Source organism: Molossus molossus, unplaced genomic scaffold (genome assembly GCF_014108415.1).
Source record: "Molossus molossus isolate mMolMol1 unplaced genomic scaffold, mMolMol1.p scaffold_m16_p_21, whole genome shotgun sequence".
NCBI lineage: Eukaryota > Metazoa > Chordata > Mammalia > Chiroptera > Molossidae > Molossus > Molossus molossus.
In genome coordinates this window covers 12,188,199-12,206,225 of record NW_023425357.1, presented here as the reverse complement: position 1 = coordinate 12,206,225, position 18,027 = coordinate 12,188,199, and the positions used below count along the sequence as shown (strand labels likewise).

The 18,027-nt window shown below is 42.4% G+C and overlaps 1 protein-coding gene and 1 long non-coding RNA gene across 2 annotated transcripts; both read left to right on the top strand.

The window, feature by feature from the left end:
- Positions 1 to 33: 33 nt before the first annotated feature.
- Positions 34 to 4,966, top strand: LOC118639253. Its single transcript, XR_004961163.1, has 3 exons — positions 34 to 919; positions 4,134 to 4,278; positions 4,918 to 4,966. It is a non-coding gene; the product is annotated as an uncharacterized LOC118639253 (long non-coding RNA).
- A 2,653-nt stretch (positions 4,967 to 7,619) lies between these two features.
- Positions 7,620 to 17,636, top strand: LOC118639251 (cytochrome P450 2G1). The gene is made up of 10 exons (XM_036275544.1): positions 7,620 to 7,755; positions 8,672 to 8,893; positions 9,674 to 9,836; positions 11,437 to 11,586; positions 13,079 to 13,239; positions 13,488 to 13,664; positions 14,437 to 14,578; positions 16,217 to 16,404; positions 16,501 to 16,642; positions 17,455 to 17,636. The coding sequence occupies exons 2-10, from the start codon at positions 8,714 to 8,716 to the stop codon at positions 17,634 to 17,636; spliced, it is 1,485 nt and encodes a 494-aa protein (XP_036131437.1). The 5' UTR covers positions 7,620 to 7,755; positions 8,672 to 8,713.
- Positions 17,637 to 18,027: the final 391 nt, after the last annotated feature.

The following is an 18,027-nucleotide window of genomic DNA, read 5'->3' as shown; positions in this document are numbered from 1 at the left end:
TCAAGGAGGTGTTTTCCATTCCTCTGTTAATGGAATTCCAGAAGTGGTGTGTGTATAGAAACTGGAGGTTGAAAGAGAAGACAGCTCAGGATCTCTCTGCTGTTCTGCCTCCCAGGCCACTGCTCACTCTGAGTGGCTTCTCCCTTCCTTAGAACAACCACAGCCTCCATCTCACAGTTCCCTCTGCTCCATCATCTGTACATACACGCTCTCACTCCCAATAGCCATGCGTGGTGGGAACAATGATCAAGTCCATGGTCCAGATAAGAAAGCAGAGGTGAGGCAATGCATCGGTTGTCCGAAGTTACATGGACAGTGAGTGAAGGAGCAAGATCCACACTCAAGTCTCTGTGGCTCCTTTACCAATGTTCCGCCCACCCCTCAGAGAACAACAAAAAAAACCCAACCATTTTTATTAGTGTAATTTAGTGCTTTCTGTGTCTCTGGATTTGTCTTTTTCATGTATTTCCTATGATGGAATCACATAGTATGTGGTCTTTGGGAATGCCTTCTTTCACTCAGCGTGCTATTTTCAAGATTCATCTACGTTGTAGACTGTAGTGCCCAGCCATGGTCCTGCTGCCTCCTAACCTTATGGTCTTTCCCTTTCCTTTTCAATATTAAAGAGTCTCCTCAGACCATGGCCTCCTGATTGGTGTGATTATAAACTAGTGCTTTGGACTCCCTGATATACCTCTTCAAGTCCACTGAGACTCAAATAAACATCCAAACCCTGACACCTCCGGGTCAGGTGGTGACCCATGCCACTTTACATGTGACCCATTTATTGTCAGGTCACTAGGAATCTTTCTGGAAGGTGAATACTTCGACTTCAGCTCAATGCCAGCTCCATGAAGGCAAAACCATTGTCTTGTTCATCACTGTTCTCTCAGCACATAGAGTGTGTGGCATATAACAGGTATCCAAAATATTTACTCAGAAACGAACGAACGAATGAATGAATGAATGAATGAATGGCTAAATCTGGCAACCTTCCAAACTACCAACATAGAGTTAGTTTCCCCCCATCAGATCACATGTCCTCCAGTCTCAATTTGATGCATCAAATAAATCCCTGTCCCCAGTGGGCCCAGGCAAGGTGTGTCTGGGAGTGACGTCATTTCATGGTGGAGGGTGGGAGAGACAGATGGTTCTGTGTCTGGAAGGATTGATGTGGGGGTAGAGCTGACAACAGCCAAAGGAACCTCCACCCCTCTCCTGTTCTGTCCTCTCTGTGATCCTCGTCTCCAGTGCTCAGGCAGAGGGGCTGGGGCTGGAGTGGGAGGAGGGGCTTAGCGCATATGTAAGAGACTTTGCCTCTTGTAAATATTTTGATTATTATAAAGCATACAGCAACCTATTGTTCCACATTATAAAACGTTTTGTAGTTTAAGAGCACTTTAAAATTACAAAACAAGTCCATGTAGACAGATCATTTCACAATTTATAAAATGTGCTGCCCTGAGCAAACCCACATTTCTGTTTACCTAGGACTCTGTGGTATAAAAGCCCCTGTTGTTCTGAGAACATTGTGAACAAAGATTTTAGATGGTATGTAGGATAAGCATTCATAACCACTTTGTGATTTAACAAAGGATTTCACAACTTAGAACACTTTTTCTGTTTCCAAACACCTTAGGAGAGTGCACTGTTATAAAGTGATTTTCCATATTTCAAAAAAAAACCAAACGTATTTTATTAATTCCTTTGTAGTGTTCACAAAGAAGTTGCTTTTCTTTTTTTTTTGTTTATCCTCACCCGAGGATATTTTTCCATTTTTTGTACAGATAGAGTGGGAGGGAGAGAGAGGAAGGGAGAGAGAGAGAGAAACATCGACGTGAAGGGACACATCGAGTGGCTGCCACCCGCACGACCAACCAGGGCCGGGGACAAACTGCAACTGAAGTACGTGCCCTTAGCGGGAACCGAACCCGGGTCTCTCCGGACCGCAGGCCAACACTCTAACCGCTGAGCCAAACTGGCCAGGGCAAGAAGTTGCTTTTCATATGGCCTTTACTTCTACCTGCAGAAAACATCAAAATATGCCCTGGCTGGTTTGGCTCAGCAGTTAGAGTGTCAGCCCGTGAACCAAAGAGTTGCGGGTTCAATTCCGGTCAAGGGCACATACCTCGGTTGCGGTTCTGTCCCCAGCCCTGGTTGAGGTCATGCGGGAAGCAGCAGCCAGTCGATGTGTCTCTCTCACATCGATGTTCCCCCCGCCCCCACTCTATCTAAAGATAAATAGAAAAATATCCTAGGGTGAGGATTGAAAAAAAAGAAAATATTGAAATAGAACAGCACTTAATGATGGCTTACACATTTCTAAACCACCTGCCGGGCTGACAGAGGACTCACTTGATAACTGTTCACTGGTGTCTACAGTGGGTCAGGCAGTGCTCAGACTGGGGTTAGGCAGTAAACCAGGAAGATGTCTTGCCCTGTTGGAACCAACACCAAATGGGGGAGAAAATAAATAAACAAGATAATGGCAGACAGTGATAAATGCTATGAGGAGAGAGTTGAGTGGCAATGATAGAGGGTGAATAAGAAGGGCTGGGAGCCTGGCCGATGTGGCTCAGTGATTGAACATTGACCCGTGCACCAAGAGGTCGCCAGTTCGATTTCCAGTCAGGGCACATGTCCAGGTTGTGGGCCCGATCCCCAGTGGGGGTGCATACAGGAGGTGGCCATTCGATGTTTCTATCTCTCTCTCCCTCTCCCTTTCTCTGTCTCTAAAATCAATACAGAAAAAAATATAATAAATTAATTAAATTTAAAAAATAAAGAAGAAGAAGGGCTGGGAGCTTATTGAGAGCAAGGGTTTTCAGTCACAGAGCAATGCAAAAATACTTTCCCAAGCAATTGCCTATCTACAATGTGCTTTCCTATTTACAAAGCACTTTTGAAGTCATCATCATGCTTGACTCTTAATTAACTTTGGGAGGTGAGTCAATATCATAAACTAGTGTTGGTTCTGGAAGAGGTTATCTAGTCCAATCCCATCTCTCAGACATTAGGAGACTCAGATCTAAGAAGGGAAGTGGATATTCAATGTCTCAGAGGAGATCGATGGATGAGCCAAACCTGGAACTGAGGATTCTAGACTCCTCCTGCTAGCCCCTCTCCATCACAATGCGTGTTCACAGAACGCTGGAATTGGGGGTGTGTTGTGGGATGGAGCCCTTTTGCCTGTTGAATCTAATGCTAACTACAGGTAGTTAGTCTCAGACTAGAATTAAATTGTAGGGTACCTCATTGGTGTCAGAGAATTGATGGCAAGACAGATACGAGGCAATGGAGTATTGAGGAAGAAATAAGTGGGGAGAAAAAAGAGAAGAGGAGGGCTAAAGGAAAGGAAGGACAAGAACAGAAGAAGGGGGCTTTGGCCAATGTGGCTCGGTTGGTTGGGTGTCATCCTGTGTACTGAAAGGTTGCTAGTTTGATTCCCACTCAAGGTACATGCCTGGGTTGCAGGATCCCCAGTAGGGGGCATGCAGGAGGCAGCCAATTGATGTTCCACTCTTACACTGATGTTTCTCTAAAAATCAATTTTAAAATCTTAGGGAAAAAAAAAAAAGAAGGAATGGTATAATGGATAATAGGTAGGAAGAGACAAAGAAACACACACAAAAATGACGAATGAATGAATGACCTTTGATATGCCACACAATGTAGTAGGCATGTTCTTATACCTTACCTAAAGGGATTCTAATATAGGGTGACAGAAGATGATTTGACTTTGGGTGGTGGATACACAATGCAATATACAAATCATGTTAACTATCCTGCACCCACCAATGTAAAAGAAGTATGTGTCTCTTTATTTAACTTTTTATCCAATCCCAGAGATTTCCCCATTTGGCTTTCTCCAGCCTCCCTAATCTATCACCAGTGAATTTCATTTAACCCTCCTTATGCCTTCCTCCTCTGATTGTAATGTATAAAATAAGCTGCAAAACTGCTATTCTCCAGAACATTTTCTCAATCCACTGAGATTTTGCTTCCCGGCAATTGTCGTCAGCTTGGCTCAAACAAACTCATAAAAATGCTTACAGGTCTGGATGTTTCTTATGCTGATATATTAAATTCCATTGAGTTGTTCACTCAATGAAATGGTTAATTTTATGTTACAGGACTTTTACCTCAATGAAAACAGTGCCCGTCATGTAGTAAGCACCTTTAATTCCTATGAATTTTAACTCCTGGCACCATGTTATAGGACAGTATTGGTTAATATTTGGAATTCAAGTGACAAAAGTCCAAACTGAGCTGATGTAGGTAAGAAAAATAATATATTAGAAAGATACTGGTGTATCAGCTGCATGTGATAGAAGAAAACAAAAATGAATGGCTTGAAATGTTATTTCTCTCCCAGAAGTGAAATTGTTGAGTCATAAGGCAGTTCCATTTTAATTGTGTGTGTGTGTGTGTGTGTGTGTGTGTGTGTGTGTGTTAATCCTCACCTGAGGATATTTTTCCATTGATTTCTAGATAGAGTGGAAGGGAGGAAGGGAGAGAGAGAAACATCAATATGAGAGAGACACATTGATTGGTTGCCTCCCACATGACCCCAACCGAGGCTGGAATCAGACTTGCAACCCAGGTAAGAGTCCTTGACCAGGAATCAAACCCATGATCCCTTGGTCTTTGGGCTGATGCTCTAACCACTTAGCAAACCCAGCCAGGGCTTTTGCCCATTTTTTAATTGAATTGTTTGTCTCCCTGGTTTTGAGTTGTATGAGTTCTTTACACATTTTGGAAATTAACCCCTTATCAGATGTATTACTGGTAATATGTTCTTCCATATAGTGGGTTGCCTTTTCATTTTGTTGATAGCGTCTTTTGCTGGGCAGAAGCTTTTTAGTTTGATGTAGTCTCATTTGTTTATTTTTTTTCCCTTTGTTTCCCTTGCCCTAGGAGATATATTGGCAAAAATATTCCTACGAGAGATGTCTGAAATTTTGCTGCCTATATTTTCTTCCAAGATTTTAATGGAGTCATCACTTACATTTAAGTCTTTCATCCATTTAGAGTTTATTCTTGTATATGGCATAAGAAGGTGGTATTGTTTGTTTGCTTCTTTTTTTTTTACATGTACCTGTTCGATTTTCCCAACATCATTTATTGAATAGTCTTCACCTGCATATTCTTGCCTCCTTTGTCAAATATTAATGAATCATATAGGCATGAGTTTATTTCTGGGCTATTCTGCTCCATTGATCTATATATCTGTTTTTATGCCAGTACCAGGCTGTTTTGATTACTATAGACTTGTAGTATAGTTTGATATCAGACAGCATGATACTATCAACTTTGTTCTTCTTTCCCAAGATTTTTGTGGCTATTTGGGGTCTTTTGTGGTTCTACATAAATTTTTGAATTATTTGTTCTAGTTCTGTGAAATATGTCATTGGTATTTTGATAGGAATTGTGTTAAATCTATAGATTGCTTTGGATAGAGTGGGTATTTTAATGATGTTAATTCGTGCTATCCATGAGCATGATATATGGTTGCATTTATCTGTATCTTCTTCCATTTACTTCTTCAGTGTCATAATTTTCTGAGTGCAGGTCTTTTACCTCTTTGGTTAAATTTATTCTTAGAGAGTTTTTTTATGCAATTGCAAATGTAATTCTTTTCTTAGTTTTCCCTTCAGATAGTTTATTATTGGTGTCTAAAAATGCAACCATTTCCAGATATTTATTTTGTATCCTGCTACTTGACTGAATTTATTTATCAGTTCTAATAGTTCTTTGGTGGAATCTTTAGGACTCTCTCTATACAGTATTATGTCATCTGCAAATAATGACAGTTTAAAACCTTCCTTTACAATTTCAATAGCTTTTATTTCTTCTTCTTGTCTGATTGCTGTGGCTAGGACTTCCAGTACTATTGTGAATAAGAATGGTGAAAGTGAATTTCCCTATCTTGTTCCTGATTTTAAGGGAAATGCTTTAAGTTGTTCCCCATCAAGTTTGATGTTAACTCTGGATTTGTTATATATGGCCTTTATTATGTTGAGAAATGTTCCCTCTATTCCCATTTTGCTGAAAGTTTTTTAAAATCATAAATGGGTGCTAGATTTTGTCAAAAGCTTTTTCTGCATCTATTGATATGATCATAGATTTTTTATCCTTCATTTTGTTTATGTTGTGCATCATGTTAACTGATTTGTAAATATTGTACCAACCTTGCATCCCAGGAATAAATCCCACTTGGTCATGGTGTATGTTTTAATATATTATTGGATTTGGTTTGCTAATATTTTGTTGAGAATTTTTGCATCTATGTTCATCAGGGATATTAGCCTTTAAATTTTCTCTTTGTCTTTGGTTTCCTGAAGTTTGACTATAACATGCTTACATTGGGTTGTTTGGTATTTACTCTGTGGGTGTTTTTTGAACTTGGGTCCGTGTTTTGGTGTCTGTCACCAGCAGAAGGAAAGAAATTCAGAAGCCCCATTTCCTAACCTTCCTACTCTCCAATAGAAGAATGACCCCTGTGCCAAATTCACTTTCTAAAATTTGTTTTCTAAGATTCTAAAAGTTTATTTTTATTTGGACTGAGAGCAACAGTCATGCACTGGTAGTACCTTCCTGCTCCTGATGAAAACATCCACAAGGTGAAAGGTCATTCAGCCCCTCTCCCCACAGCTCCTCACTTTTCCAAAGCGGACCTTCACTCCCAGTGGAAAAAAATCCATAGACTTCTGAAAACTTAAAATCATAGAACTGTGGAATCCTCAGAAAAACAGGTTCTGAGAACCATAGTATCCTAGAAAAATGCTAGCTTGGGGAGGCTGTTTAGTTTAGTCTTGGAATCATCCCATAGAACAATTCCCATAATGGGTATTCTTAGATCTTGATGTAAGAACATTCAAACCTGTAAACAATTTTTATAAGATTGCATTTGAGCCAAACAGATGACAACTGCCAAGAAGCAAGACAAAATGTCACACCTACCTGGGTTGCAGGTTTGATTCCTGGCCCCAGTTGGGGTCATGTGGGAAGCAACCAGTCCATGTGTCTTTCTCATGTCGATATTTCCCCCCTCCCTTCCTTTCTCCCTCCCTCCCTTCCATTCTATCTAAAAATCAATGGAAAATTATCCTCAGGTGAGGATTAACAACAACTACAACAACAACAAAAAGACAAAATCTCAAATGCCCCAGATGATGACAGTTTTGTACTTTCTTTTATATATTTGAAATTAAAGAGGGAACTCTGAACTAGAAATATTTCTAAGGCCCCTTCAACCTCTGACATGATGTAGTTCTAGGCTGGAACTTCAAGCTGGAGCATCACAATGAGAGGAGATGTAGAAAAGAAGTTGGGGGTAAACGTAAGTATCAGGGGGACTTCCTAGAGCATACATAGATTATGGCATTAAATTACATAGACTCACAGAAGCTATGGACAACAACAGATTTTTGTGCCGACACTCTTGGCTTTGTCCCTGGAGTGGGATGGTGACAGGGGCTGTTCTAAGGAAACTTTCTTCTTTTCTGCACCATCGTGGATAATTAAAAGACTGGTTCTGACTGTGCTGTGTGTTTGGCATGGGGGCAGAGTGGAAGAGAGGCAACAGCTGGGAGAGTCAAACTAGAACTGACTCTTACTCCACAAAGGACATCCTGCCAGGAGATCCAAGATCCAGAAGGTGGTGCTCCGCGAGTCACTCAGTTTTCCCAGATTCCCACCATTTCTGGACACAGCCTGCTTCAGCCCAACCAGCCAAGCCCTATTTCAAAACCTGTGAGTTCTCTAAGAGATCCAGTTTCTAAGGCTGAGAATCCAGACACATGAGAAGGGCATTGGGTTTTGTTTAATAACATGCATAGGTGGGATATAATACTCAGGAATTTTGTTTCAGGACAATGAAGATTTACAAGTATTTGGTACAAAAGGTGTTGAAAATCATTTATTTAGATTATTACAGGAAACAATCATACCTATACAGTGGTCTTCTCTTCATGAGGCTCAGAGGAGGTCTCTGTATCTCAGATTTTGAAAATGAATGTGTTGATGTGCGCACGCGTGCACACACACACACACACACACACACACATCAACAAAGTTCTGATAAACTGACACAGTCTTTGATCATTACTATTTAATGTCACCTTAAGTATAAATAAGAGAACTTGTCAAATAAGACCCTTTGAATTGAGCTATTTCTCTTGCTATTCTAAATCTTCATCTTACTGCCTTTATTTTTAAAAGACTGATTAGGGCCTGACAAAGAGAAAAGAGACATCTCTAGTCTCTATCAAGACTTTCTAAAGCAGTTACCCTATTTGACAGATGGAGAATCTAAGGCCAAAAAGGTTAGGTCGCTTGCCCAGTGAAGAAAAGATGGAGCTGAAATTTGAACCCAGAGATTTGACTCCTAAATGCAGTAGCCTAAAAATGATGTTCAATACTTCCCACACCCTATTGAGACATGTTGAGCCGAGGGAGAACCGAGGGACTGGAAATACGAAGAAAGGCGAATGTTCCCAGTGGACTTACCTGGGTGAATTCAATCCACCTTTATTCATGTTGGAGATTATCAGTTATATAACTGTCCCCCAGACAGGGCAATCTCTTCCCTGATAGTATCCATACCCGGAAAACTTGAATCCCAGGGTGTTCAGATTTCTGCACTGCTGATCTCCCGGGACATATTTAGACAGGACCCGATGCCCTGGATACAACCCCTCGACTTGGCACCATGGAGCTCGGAGGGGCCTTCACCATCTTCCTGGCACTCTGCTTATCCTGTCTGCTCATCCTCATTGCCTGGAAGCGGATCAACAAGGGGGGAAAGCTACCGCCAGGCCCCACACCGATCCCCTTCCTGGGGAACCTGTTACAGATCCGCACAGATGCCACCTTTCAGTCTTTCATGAAGGTGAGTCTAACTCCTCTCTTAGAGCTGGGAGCAACTAATTCTACAGACAAATGCATGCATAACCTTCTAACTTCTAAAACACAGGCCCTTAGAAACACAGACTCGATGAACCTCAGAATTCTGACATTTCAGAATCTTAGTTTCTTGGAAAGACAGACTCCTAGGACATTGGAAATGAAGACTCGCACAGTTTCAGGACTTAGGACTCACCATACCTTATTCGGTGGTTCTCAACCTTCCTAATGCTGGAACCCTTTAATATAGTTCCTCATGTTGTGGTGACCCCCAACCATAAAATTATTTTTGTTGCTACTTCATAACCATAATTTTGCTACTGTTATGTCTTAGGCAACCCCTGTGAAAGGGTCATTCGACCCCCAAAGGGGTCGCGACCCACAGGTTGAGAACCTCTGCCTTATATCCTTAAACACAACTCTTGCAGTCTAGTTATCTTAGAACTTTGAGACTGTGTCATGAAATCTTAGGATTCTAGAAAGTTAACATTTTAGAGAGCGGAGCATGGATTTGGGGGTTTATCTCATCCAGGTCCATCATTTCACAGATGAGGAAACTAAGGCTTGTGAAGGTGTTGGGGAGTCTTGCTCAAGATCACAAGAGCCAAGGATTTTTTCTCAATAGTCTTTCCAAGCTCAGGACTTATCTTTATCTGTTATTGCCACATTTGTATTCCCTTGAAATCTCCACTTCCTAAAATCCTTAATTGGTCTATCCTTAGCACTCCAATCAGCCCCATTCTTTTGTGTCTTCCTTCACTCCCAGCTCAGGGAGAAATATGGCCCAATCTTCACCGTGTACATGGGTCCCCGGCCAGTAGTTATTTTATGTGGACATGAAGCAGTGAAGGAGGCCCTGGTAGACCGAGCAGATGAGTTCAGTGGCCGTGGAGAATTGGCTTCAATAGAACGAAACTTCCAAGGTTATGGTAAGAAACAATAACAATGAAGACAAAATGATTGCAATGTACTTCCTATCCCAGGCTCTTTGGATGTACTTTATGTCAATTATTGCATTGACTCCTTTAAGTCAATGTCTTACTAATATTGCAAATGGGTAAGCTGAGGCTGAGAAAGGTTAGGTGACATCACACAGTAAGTAGTAGAACAATTTTATTTTGAACCTAAACCATCTAACTCTAGAGTATCTGCTGAATTAATTCTGTTCTTATTTTTAATGGATTAGTTTACACTGAGTACCCACTGAAGCCTTCATAGCAAACTTATTTCTTATTTTCTTATACATACACAAGGACCCAACCCATAGGTCCCTGCCCTCTAGATTTAGGTAGATACCTTTCTAGTGTTACCTATACATACAACTCTAACTGCCCACACCTTTCAATTCCAAGCAGCCTCATACCATTCTTTCCATATCCCATCCATCTATCTCTCCTATACTTTTCCTTCCATTCATCCATTTTCCATTGATCCATTTATCCACTAAAAAATTAATTCATTAATTAGATTTTCTATGCAGATATCTTTCTATCCAATTTATCTATACATCTATCAATTACCTTTCCATTTACCCATCTATCCACCATTTCATCCATCCATTCATGTATCCTTCCATCATTTATTCATCTATTAATCTTTCTGTCCATACATCTTTCTTTTTTTTTTATCCTCACCCGAGGACATTTTTCCATTTTTTGTACAGATAGAGTGGGAGGAAGAGAGAGGAAGAGAGAGAGAGAGAGAGAGAGAGAGAGAGAGAGAGAAACATCAACGTGAAAGGGACACATCAAGTGGCTGCCACCCGCATGACCAACCAGGGCCGGGGACAAACTGCAACCGAGGTACATGCCTTTAGCGGGAACCGAACCCGGGTCTCTCAGGACCGCAGGCCGACGCTCTAACCACTGAGCCAAACTGGCCAGGGCTGTCCATACATCTTTCCAACCTTTAATCCATCCATTTCAAACCATCCATAAACCCTTCACTCATCCATTAGGTCTTTCATCGCATCCATCTATCAGTCATTCCTGTCACACACTCTTTCTTCCTTTCGTTAATCTACCCAAATCATTCATTAAATTTCCAAACATTAATTCACCAATCCATGCACATCTGATAATTTCTAAATATTTCTTACTACTTGATAACTCCTTTTGTGTAAGTATATTGATGTATAGGTGTGAACTTCTGTGTACATGTATGTACATTTCTAAAGAATTCAAATGGTGTATAAAAAACAGAAGTAGTCTTCCCATTCCAGGGTACTCTATAAGGCATTCTATCTCCACTTCCCTCCACATTCCTATGTATCCATCCCATTCATGCAGTTCTAGGTCTTTATTCTATAGGAAACTCTCTTTGATCTCCTCAATGACTCTCAGTCCTAGACTGATTTTGAGGGTCCATATGTAGGAAACCTCAGTCTCCCCATCAAGGCTGGGGCCTTGAGAGTGGCTTCCCTAAAAGCAGATTCTAGAGTTTTCATAATGTGTCTGCATCCCTGTCTAGTAAAGAGTTGGACACAGGAAGGGCAGGGGAGGCAGAAGCCTGACACAGCGATTCCGGCAGGTGTAGCTCTGGCTAATGGAGAACGATGGAAGATTCTCCGACGCTTCTCCTTGACCATTCTTCGGGACTTTGGGATGGGAAAGCGCAGCATTGAGGAGCGGATCCAGGAGGAGGCTGGCTTCCTGCTGGAGGAGTTACGGAAGACAAAGGGTATGGGGGCCTCGAGGGGGTGAGGGAGCTACGAGGTGACTCAGTCAATGTAGAGTGCTCAGTCATGAGAAGCTAGGCCTTGGTGGCAGAAAGCTCTAGAACAGGAGAGGATGAAAAAGATTGAGAATTTACTGAAATTTCCAGCCAGATTCCATATCAAAAGTTATCATATAGGAGGAGCCTTGGAGACCACTTGTCCAGAAACCTTAATCAGTGGAGTTTGTGAGCTCCTCATATCATATGCAGACTTGGGCAATATGTCAGTTTGTGCCTTTTGCTGGTGACAGGACCAAATTTAATTGCATATATATGCAAATACACACACAATTGTGGTAAAAAAAAAAAAAGAAAGAAAGAAAAGAAAAACATATAACATAAAATTTTACCATCCTAGCCATTCCTAAGGGTGCTTTTCAGTAAATACATTCACATTATGATGAAACAGAGCTTCAGAAATTTTTCATCTTGAGAGTCTGAAACTCTATACTCATTTCATTATATATATATTTTTTAATCCTCACCTGAGGACATTTTTTTCCATTTTTTGTTCAGATAGAGTGGGAGGGAGAGAGAGAGAGAGAGAGAGAGAGAGACATTGACGTGAAAGGGACACATCTAATGGCTGCCACTAGCATGACCAACCAGGGCCGGGGACAAATTGCAACCGAGGTACGTGCCCTTAGTGGGAACCGAACCCGGGTCTCTCTGGACCACAGGCCAATGCTCTAACCGCTGAGTCAAACTGGCCAGGGCTCATTTCATTATATTTTGAAAGAAATCTGGTCCCCACCCAAAAATAAGATCTGGGAACCACTGCAGTCTCGAGAAAAAACACATAGGGGGTGAGAAAAAAAAGGTGAATAGTTGAGACAGAAATAGTGATAATTTCTCTAAGTCAGACATTCTTCACTTGGGCTCCACGGATGTTAAATAGTCTACATAAAAGCTTTGAATGTTCATGTATCCCCAGAGATTATTTGCAAAATTGTATATTTGTGAATATGGGCATTGTTCTGGGGAAGTCATCCCCAAATCCACTGTCCTGACAAGCATCCTGTTTTATGATGCTGAGGCCAAGGGCAGGATTTTCTTAATAGGTCCAATGGAATGATTGGTAAAGACAGACTCCAGCCATCCATTTTTTAAAAATGTATCCCTTACAGAGACTCCTTTCCCAAATCTGTGACTCTCCAGCACAAACATAACTAAATGCTCATACCAAAAAGTAACGACTGAGTTCCACCAGCATCTGTTTACTTCATGGCAAAGACTGTGTTAAGCATTTTACGTGGATCATTACATTGAATCCTCATAAACGAGTGCAGTGGTAATTAAATCAATTTGCATATTGGGAATCAACTCAAAACACAAAAATGAGATAACTAACGTGTGCTATTAGGCAGCGGAGCCAGGACTCATATCCATGACTGAATGATTCCACATCCCATGCTCCTGATTATTGCCTCCAACATGGACAGTTTCCATCCCCCAGGTGCGCCCACCGAACCCACTTTCTTCTTGAGCCGCACTGTCTCCAACGTCATCAGTTCCGTCGTCTTTGGAAGCCGCTTTGACTATGAGGACAAGCAGTTCCTGAAGCTTCTGCAGATGATCAACCAGAGTTTCATTGAGATGAGCACACCCTGGGCACAGGTGCCCACCTGCCACCTCTCTGCCCACCCCCCAATCCAAATAACTAATTACCTGCCTATCTTGCTTGATACTCCCCACAACCTCGGGAGGCAAGTTTCAATATGCCCTGAGTCTCCAAAAAGCAAATGGACTCACTTAGTTCCCAGACCCAGGACTGGATGTTGAGTCCAGCTATCCAACTCCAGATTCAGCCCAGGATGGCGTTGGGTGCCCATTGCTGACACACCCCCTGTGCCCATTCCCCACAGCTATATGACATGTACTCCGGAATCATGCAGTATTTGCCAGGAAGACACAATCGCATCTACTACTTGGTAGAAGAGCTCAAGGACTTCATTGCCTCCAGGGTCAAGATCAACGAGGAGTCCCTTGACCCACAGAACCCCCGGGACTTCATTGACTGCTTCCTCATCAGGATGCACCAGGTACCTCTTCCCCCAACCCTTTTCTCTTACCTCCTCAATTCCTAGTACCTGCAACTTGAAACTCATTTGTAGACATGGTAGAGAGGGAAAAAAAAGCAAACATTGTTTTGCATGGTGTACTTTAATTTATCGACGAGCTCTAAAGACTGTAGAAGCATAAACTCTTACACTTTTAAAAATAAACTTTGAATCTAAAATTTTTAAGAACATGGGAACTTAAAATTTTATACCTTTCTAATCACGGATGACTGATTATAACTGCCAGAGACTGAGAGCTGGAGAAAAGTAGGAGGAGTCTTTAGAGTCTTAGAATTTGAGAAGCTTAGACATATAAAGTTTTTAAACTTAAAAGTTTACATTTTAAACTTAAAAGTCATTGAGATGTAGAAATTAGAAGCTTAGTTCTTCTGTACCACAGATTCTCTGAACTAGATGTTTTAATATAAAACAGCAACACTTAAAAGTTTAAAACTATATACCTGAATGTCATAGAATATTCTAATCTGACAAGGCAATCTCTAGTTTATTCTCTTCCCACTATCCTCCTTGTTTACTCCATTCCAACCACGCTGGCCTCCTTCTTGATGTTCCTCTAACACACCAGGCACTCCCCTGCCTCAGGACCTTTGCTCTGGCTGTTTCCTCGCAGATACCCACTCGGTTTTCCCATCTATTGTGTTTTCACTCAGGTCTACCATACACAAAAGAAAAAAAAAAAGAAGAAAATAACAACAGAGAAGGGTGATTCTATTTCTTATCCTCTTATTTTCAGGATAAAAATAACCCCCACACAGAATTCAACCTCAAGAACTTGGTCCTCACCACTCTCAACCTCTTCTTTGCTGGCACAGAGACTGTAAGCTCCACGCTGCGCTACGGATTCCTGCTGCTGATGAAGCATCCTGAGGTGGAAGGTGAGTGTCCACCTGAGCTGGCGACTCCCACTCCCACCAGGAAAGAAGACATAACCTTGAAACCTTGGAATCCTATGGCCTTAGCCTCTTTGTACCTTAGAATCTCAGAATACAGAATCTTAGGATCTAAGTCTTAGAAGGCCATTTAATTTAATCTTCTCCTCGGTGCCTGTGTTAGTTGCCTATGGCTGTTGTCATCAACTGCCAGAAACTTAGTAGCGTAAAGCAGCATAAATCTATTATCATGTAGTTCCAGAGCCCAGAAGTTCAAATAGGTGTTCACTGGGCTGAATCAAGGTAGAACCTGATTCCTTGCTGTTTCCAGGTTCTAGAGCTGTATTCCGTGCTTTCCTGAGCTCATGATCTTCCCTCCATCTTCACATCTTGATTATGCTGTTACATCTCCTTCTCTGACTCTGACGCTACCGCCTCCTTCTTACACAGGCACTTCTGATTATATTTAGAGCCAACCTTGATCATTCTGGATCATCTCCTCATCTCAACATCTGTAATTTCATTATATCTACACAGTCCTTTTTGTCAAATAAGGTCATGTTCACAGATTCCAGGGATTAGAGGTGGATATCTTTGATGGCCATTATTTAACTGACGATAGCACTAGAATCAACTATTCATTGGAATCTGGTCTAGTGAAGTAACTCCAGCAATGAGGAGCTAATTTCTTGCTTAAAGAAAATCCCCAATTTTGGCCTGTCTTCCTTCTAATGCAGTTCAAAACAAACCAACAATTTTCTACTACAGACGAATGGAAAGACTAACTTGTTTCCACTCAGATTCTTAATTTTTTTTCCATTTTTTTATTTTACAGAGAAAGAAAATGAGAGGGAGAGAGAGATGGAAACATTGATGAAAGAGAACACCGACTGGCTGCCTCCTGCATGCCCCACACTGGGGATGGGCCCATAACCTGGGCATGTTCCCTGACCGGGAATCGAACCGGTGACCTCTTGGTGCATGGGTCGACGTTCAACCACTGAGCCACACCGGTCGCACTCCACTCAAACTCTTAGTCTCCTCCATTGTCCAAGTCATCTTTTACTAATCTAAGAATTCAGATATGTAATGGACACTTACTATGTGCTGGGAACTGTCCTAGTTACTTACATCTTGGATTTTATGCAAATTTTACAATTCTAAGAGCTTGTCACATCTATTTTGAAAAAAAGAGAGTCTCAGAAGGTAAAGTCATTTGCTCCAAGGTAACTCATCCAGGAAGTGCGGAGAGGGGTGACTGCACCGACAGTGTTCTTAATCACTGTCACATAATGACTATCATTTGCTTTAATCCTGACCTAGTTATCTATTGTGCCTTTTTCCCATCCTGTCAAAACTCTGGGTATGAAAGCCCAGCTGGGACCGGGACACTGCCCTGCTCATCAGCCTTCCATGGATCCTTGGTTTTTTCAAGATGAAGACCAAATGTCCCAAATGGCATTCAAGGCTCAGGGCTATGTGCCTCCCAATGATCTGATGAGTATTCACTAACCCCACCAACGTGTCACGTGTTACAAATAAAGAGGCAATCCAAACACACGTGGCCTGCTCCCTCGGGGTCCAACCCTGGTTCCTAAAACACACCCTGTATCCTTGTCTGTTGTGTTTTTGGGCCTCTTCCAGGGAAGATCCATGAAGAGATTGACCAGGTGATTGGATCACATCGGATGCCAAGTGTGGATGACCGAGTCAAGATGCCCTACACAGATGCCGTGATCCATGAGATACAGAGACTGACAGATATTGTGCCCATGGGTGTTCCACACAATGTCATTCGGGACACTCATTTCCGAGGCTACCTTCTGCCCAAGGTGGAGTACACCCTCTCTGGCACCCCTCTCTCCTCCTGGTCCCTTACCCCATGCTCCAGCACCGATTTCTCTTCACTGCCCCCATTTCCACCACAGGGCACTGACGTGTTTCCCCTGCTTGGCTCAGTCCTCAAAGACCCCAAATACTTCCGCTACCCAGATGCCTTCTACCCCCAACACTTCCTGGATGAGAAGGGCCGCTTCAAGAAGAATGAAGCCTTTGTGCCCTTTTCTTCTGGTAGGTTTCTGTGGTCTGAGTGTCCCCCCCAGGAAGATGCTTGATGTGTCCTGTGACCATTGGTCTGGATTAGGTTCGGATCTGAAAGGGGAGTTGAGTGCTATTTCAAAGAATCCTAGAATCATCAAATATTAGAATCACTGACTCATAATTAGAAAAGTAATAGCACTATGTAGGGATCAGCAAACTTTTTCTGGGAAGGAACAAATAGAAACTATTTTAGGCTTGGCCAGTCATATGGTCTCTGTCTGAAATAGGCAGTGTTAACTAGTCACATACACCGTTGTACTACAGAAGTGAGCATGGTTAGGAAACAGGTCGCAACTCCACCACTTACAAATGGTGGGGACAATGCGGGGGGGGGTACTTCAGCTCCCTGTCTGTAAAATGGAGATTAATCTCTCCAAACCATCGGAAGGGTGACTGACACTATTTAAGTGTGTGCTTTTGTTTTCTTCCCCCTCACCAGTATCTGGTACCAACTAGGCTTCTGGTAAACATTTAAGAAATTGAAATGCACAGAATCTTCATATTCGAGGTTCCTTTACCACCATTCCATCTTGGAATCTGATGGAATCCAAGCCATCCAGAGATGTGTCTGCCACGTGTTGAGTGACAGATCCTAGCTGAGCACTGACTCTAGGAACCCACTGCGTCTTTTTAATAAGCCTATCAAGTGGTGGTATCATGACCCCAGAGATGCCGAGGAAGTAGATGAGGCTCAGAGGGATGGTTGGGCCAGAAGGCTCCCCATGACTCCACTATGCCAGTGCAATTGTGACTGACCCTCCTGTCCCCCACTGTGCTCACAGGAAAGCGTGTCTGCCTTGGCGAGGCCATGGCCCGCATGGAACTCTTCCTCTACTTGACCTCCATCCTTCAGAAGTTCTCCCTACGCCCGCTGGTGCCACCTGCTGACATCGATGTCACCCCCAAGATCTCGGGCTTTGGCAACATCCCCCCAACCTATGAGCTCTGCTTGGTGGCTCGCTGAGAGCGCCCCCTACTGGGTGTGGAAGGAACCATCGGAGAAGAGAGCTCTGCCCCAGTGTTCAGGGGCACCCCTCTCATCTCCCTAAATCCTCACAATCCTAAGAGAAGGCACTATTAGAGGGGACTACAGGTCAGCGAGGATCACCTGAAAATATGCAGTGTGAATTAGTAACATATCTTCTACACTAGTAGAAAAGCCACGCCCTGTCTGACATTTCAGCAAAAGCCTGCAGATTTTTCCTTCCCTTGACCACCTCCGGCTAGGTTTGTATCTGTATCAAATTTTTGTTGTAGATCCCATGTCTTTATGGCGTTCCTTTGTCTTTTCCCTGATCATGACCAAAATGTGGGTCACAATCCTTTTTCTTGATTCTCATATCCAACCCCCCTCA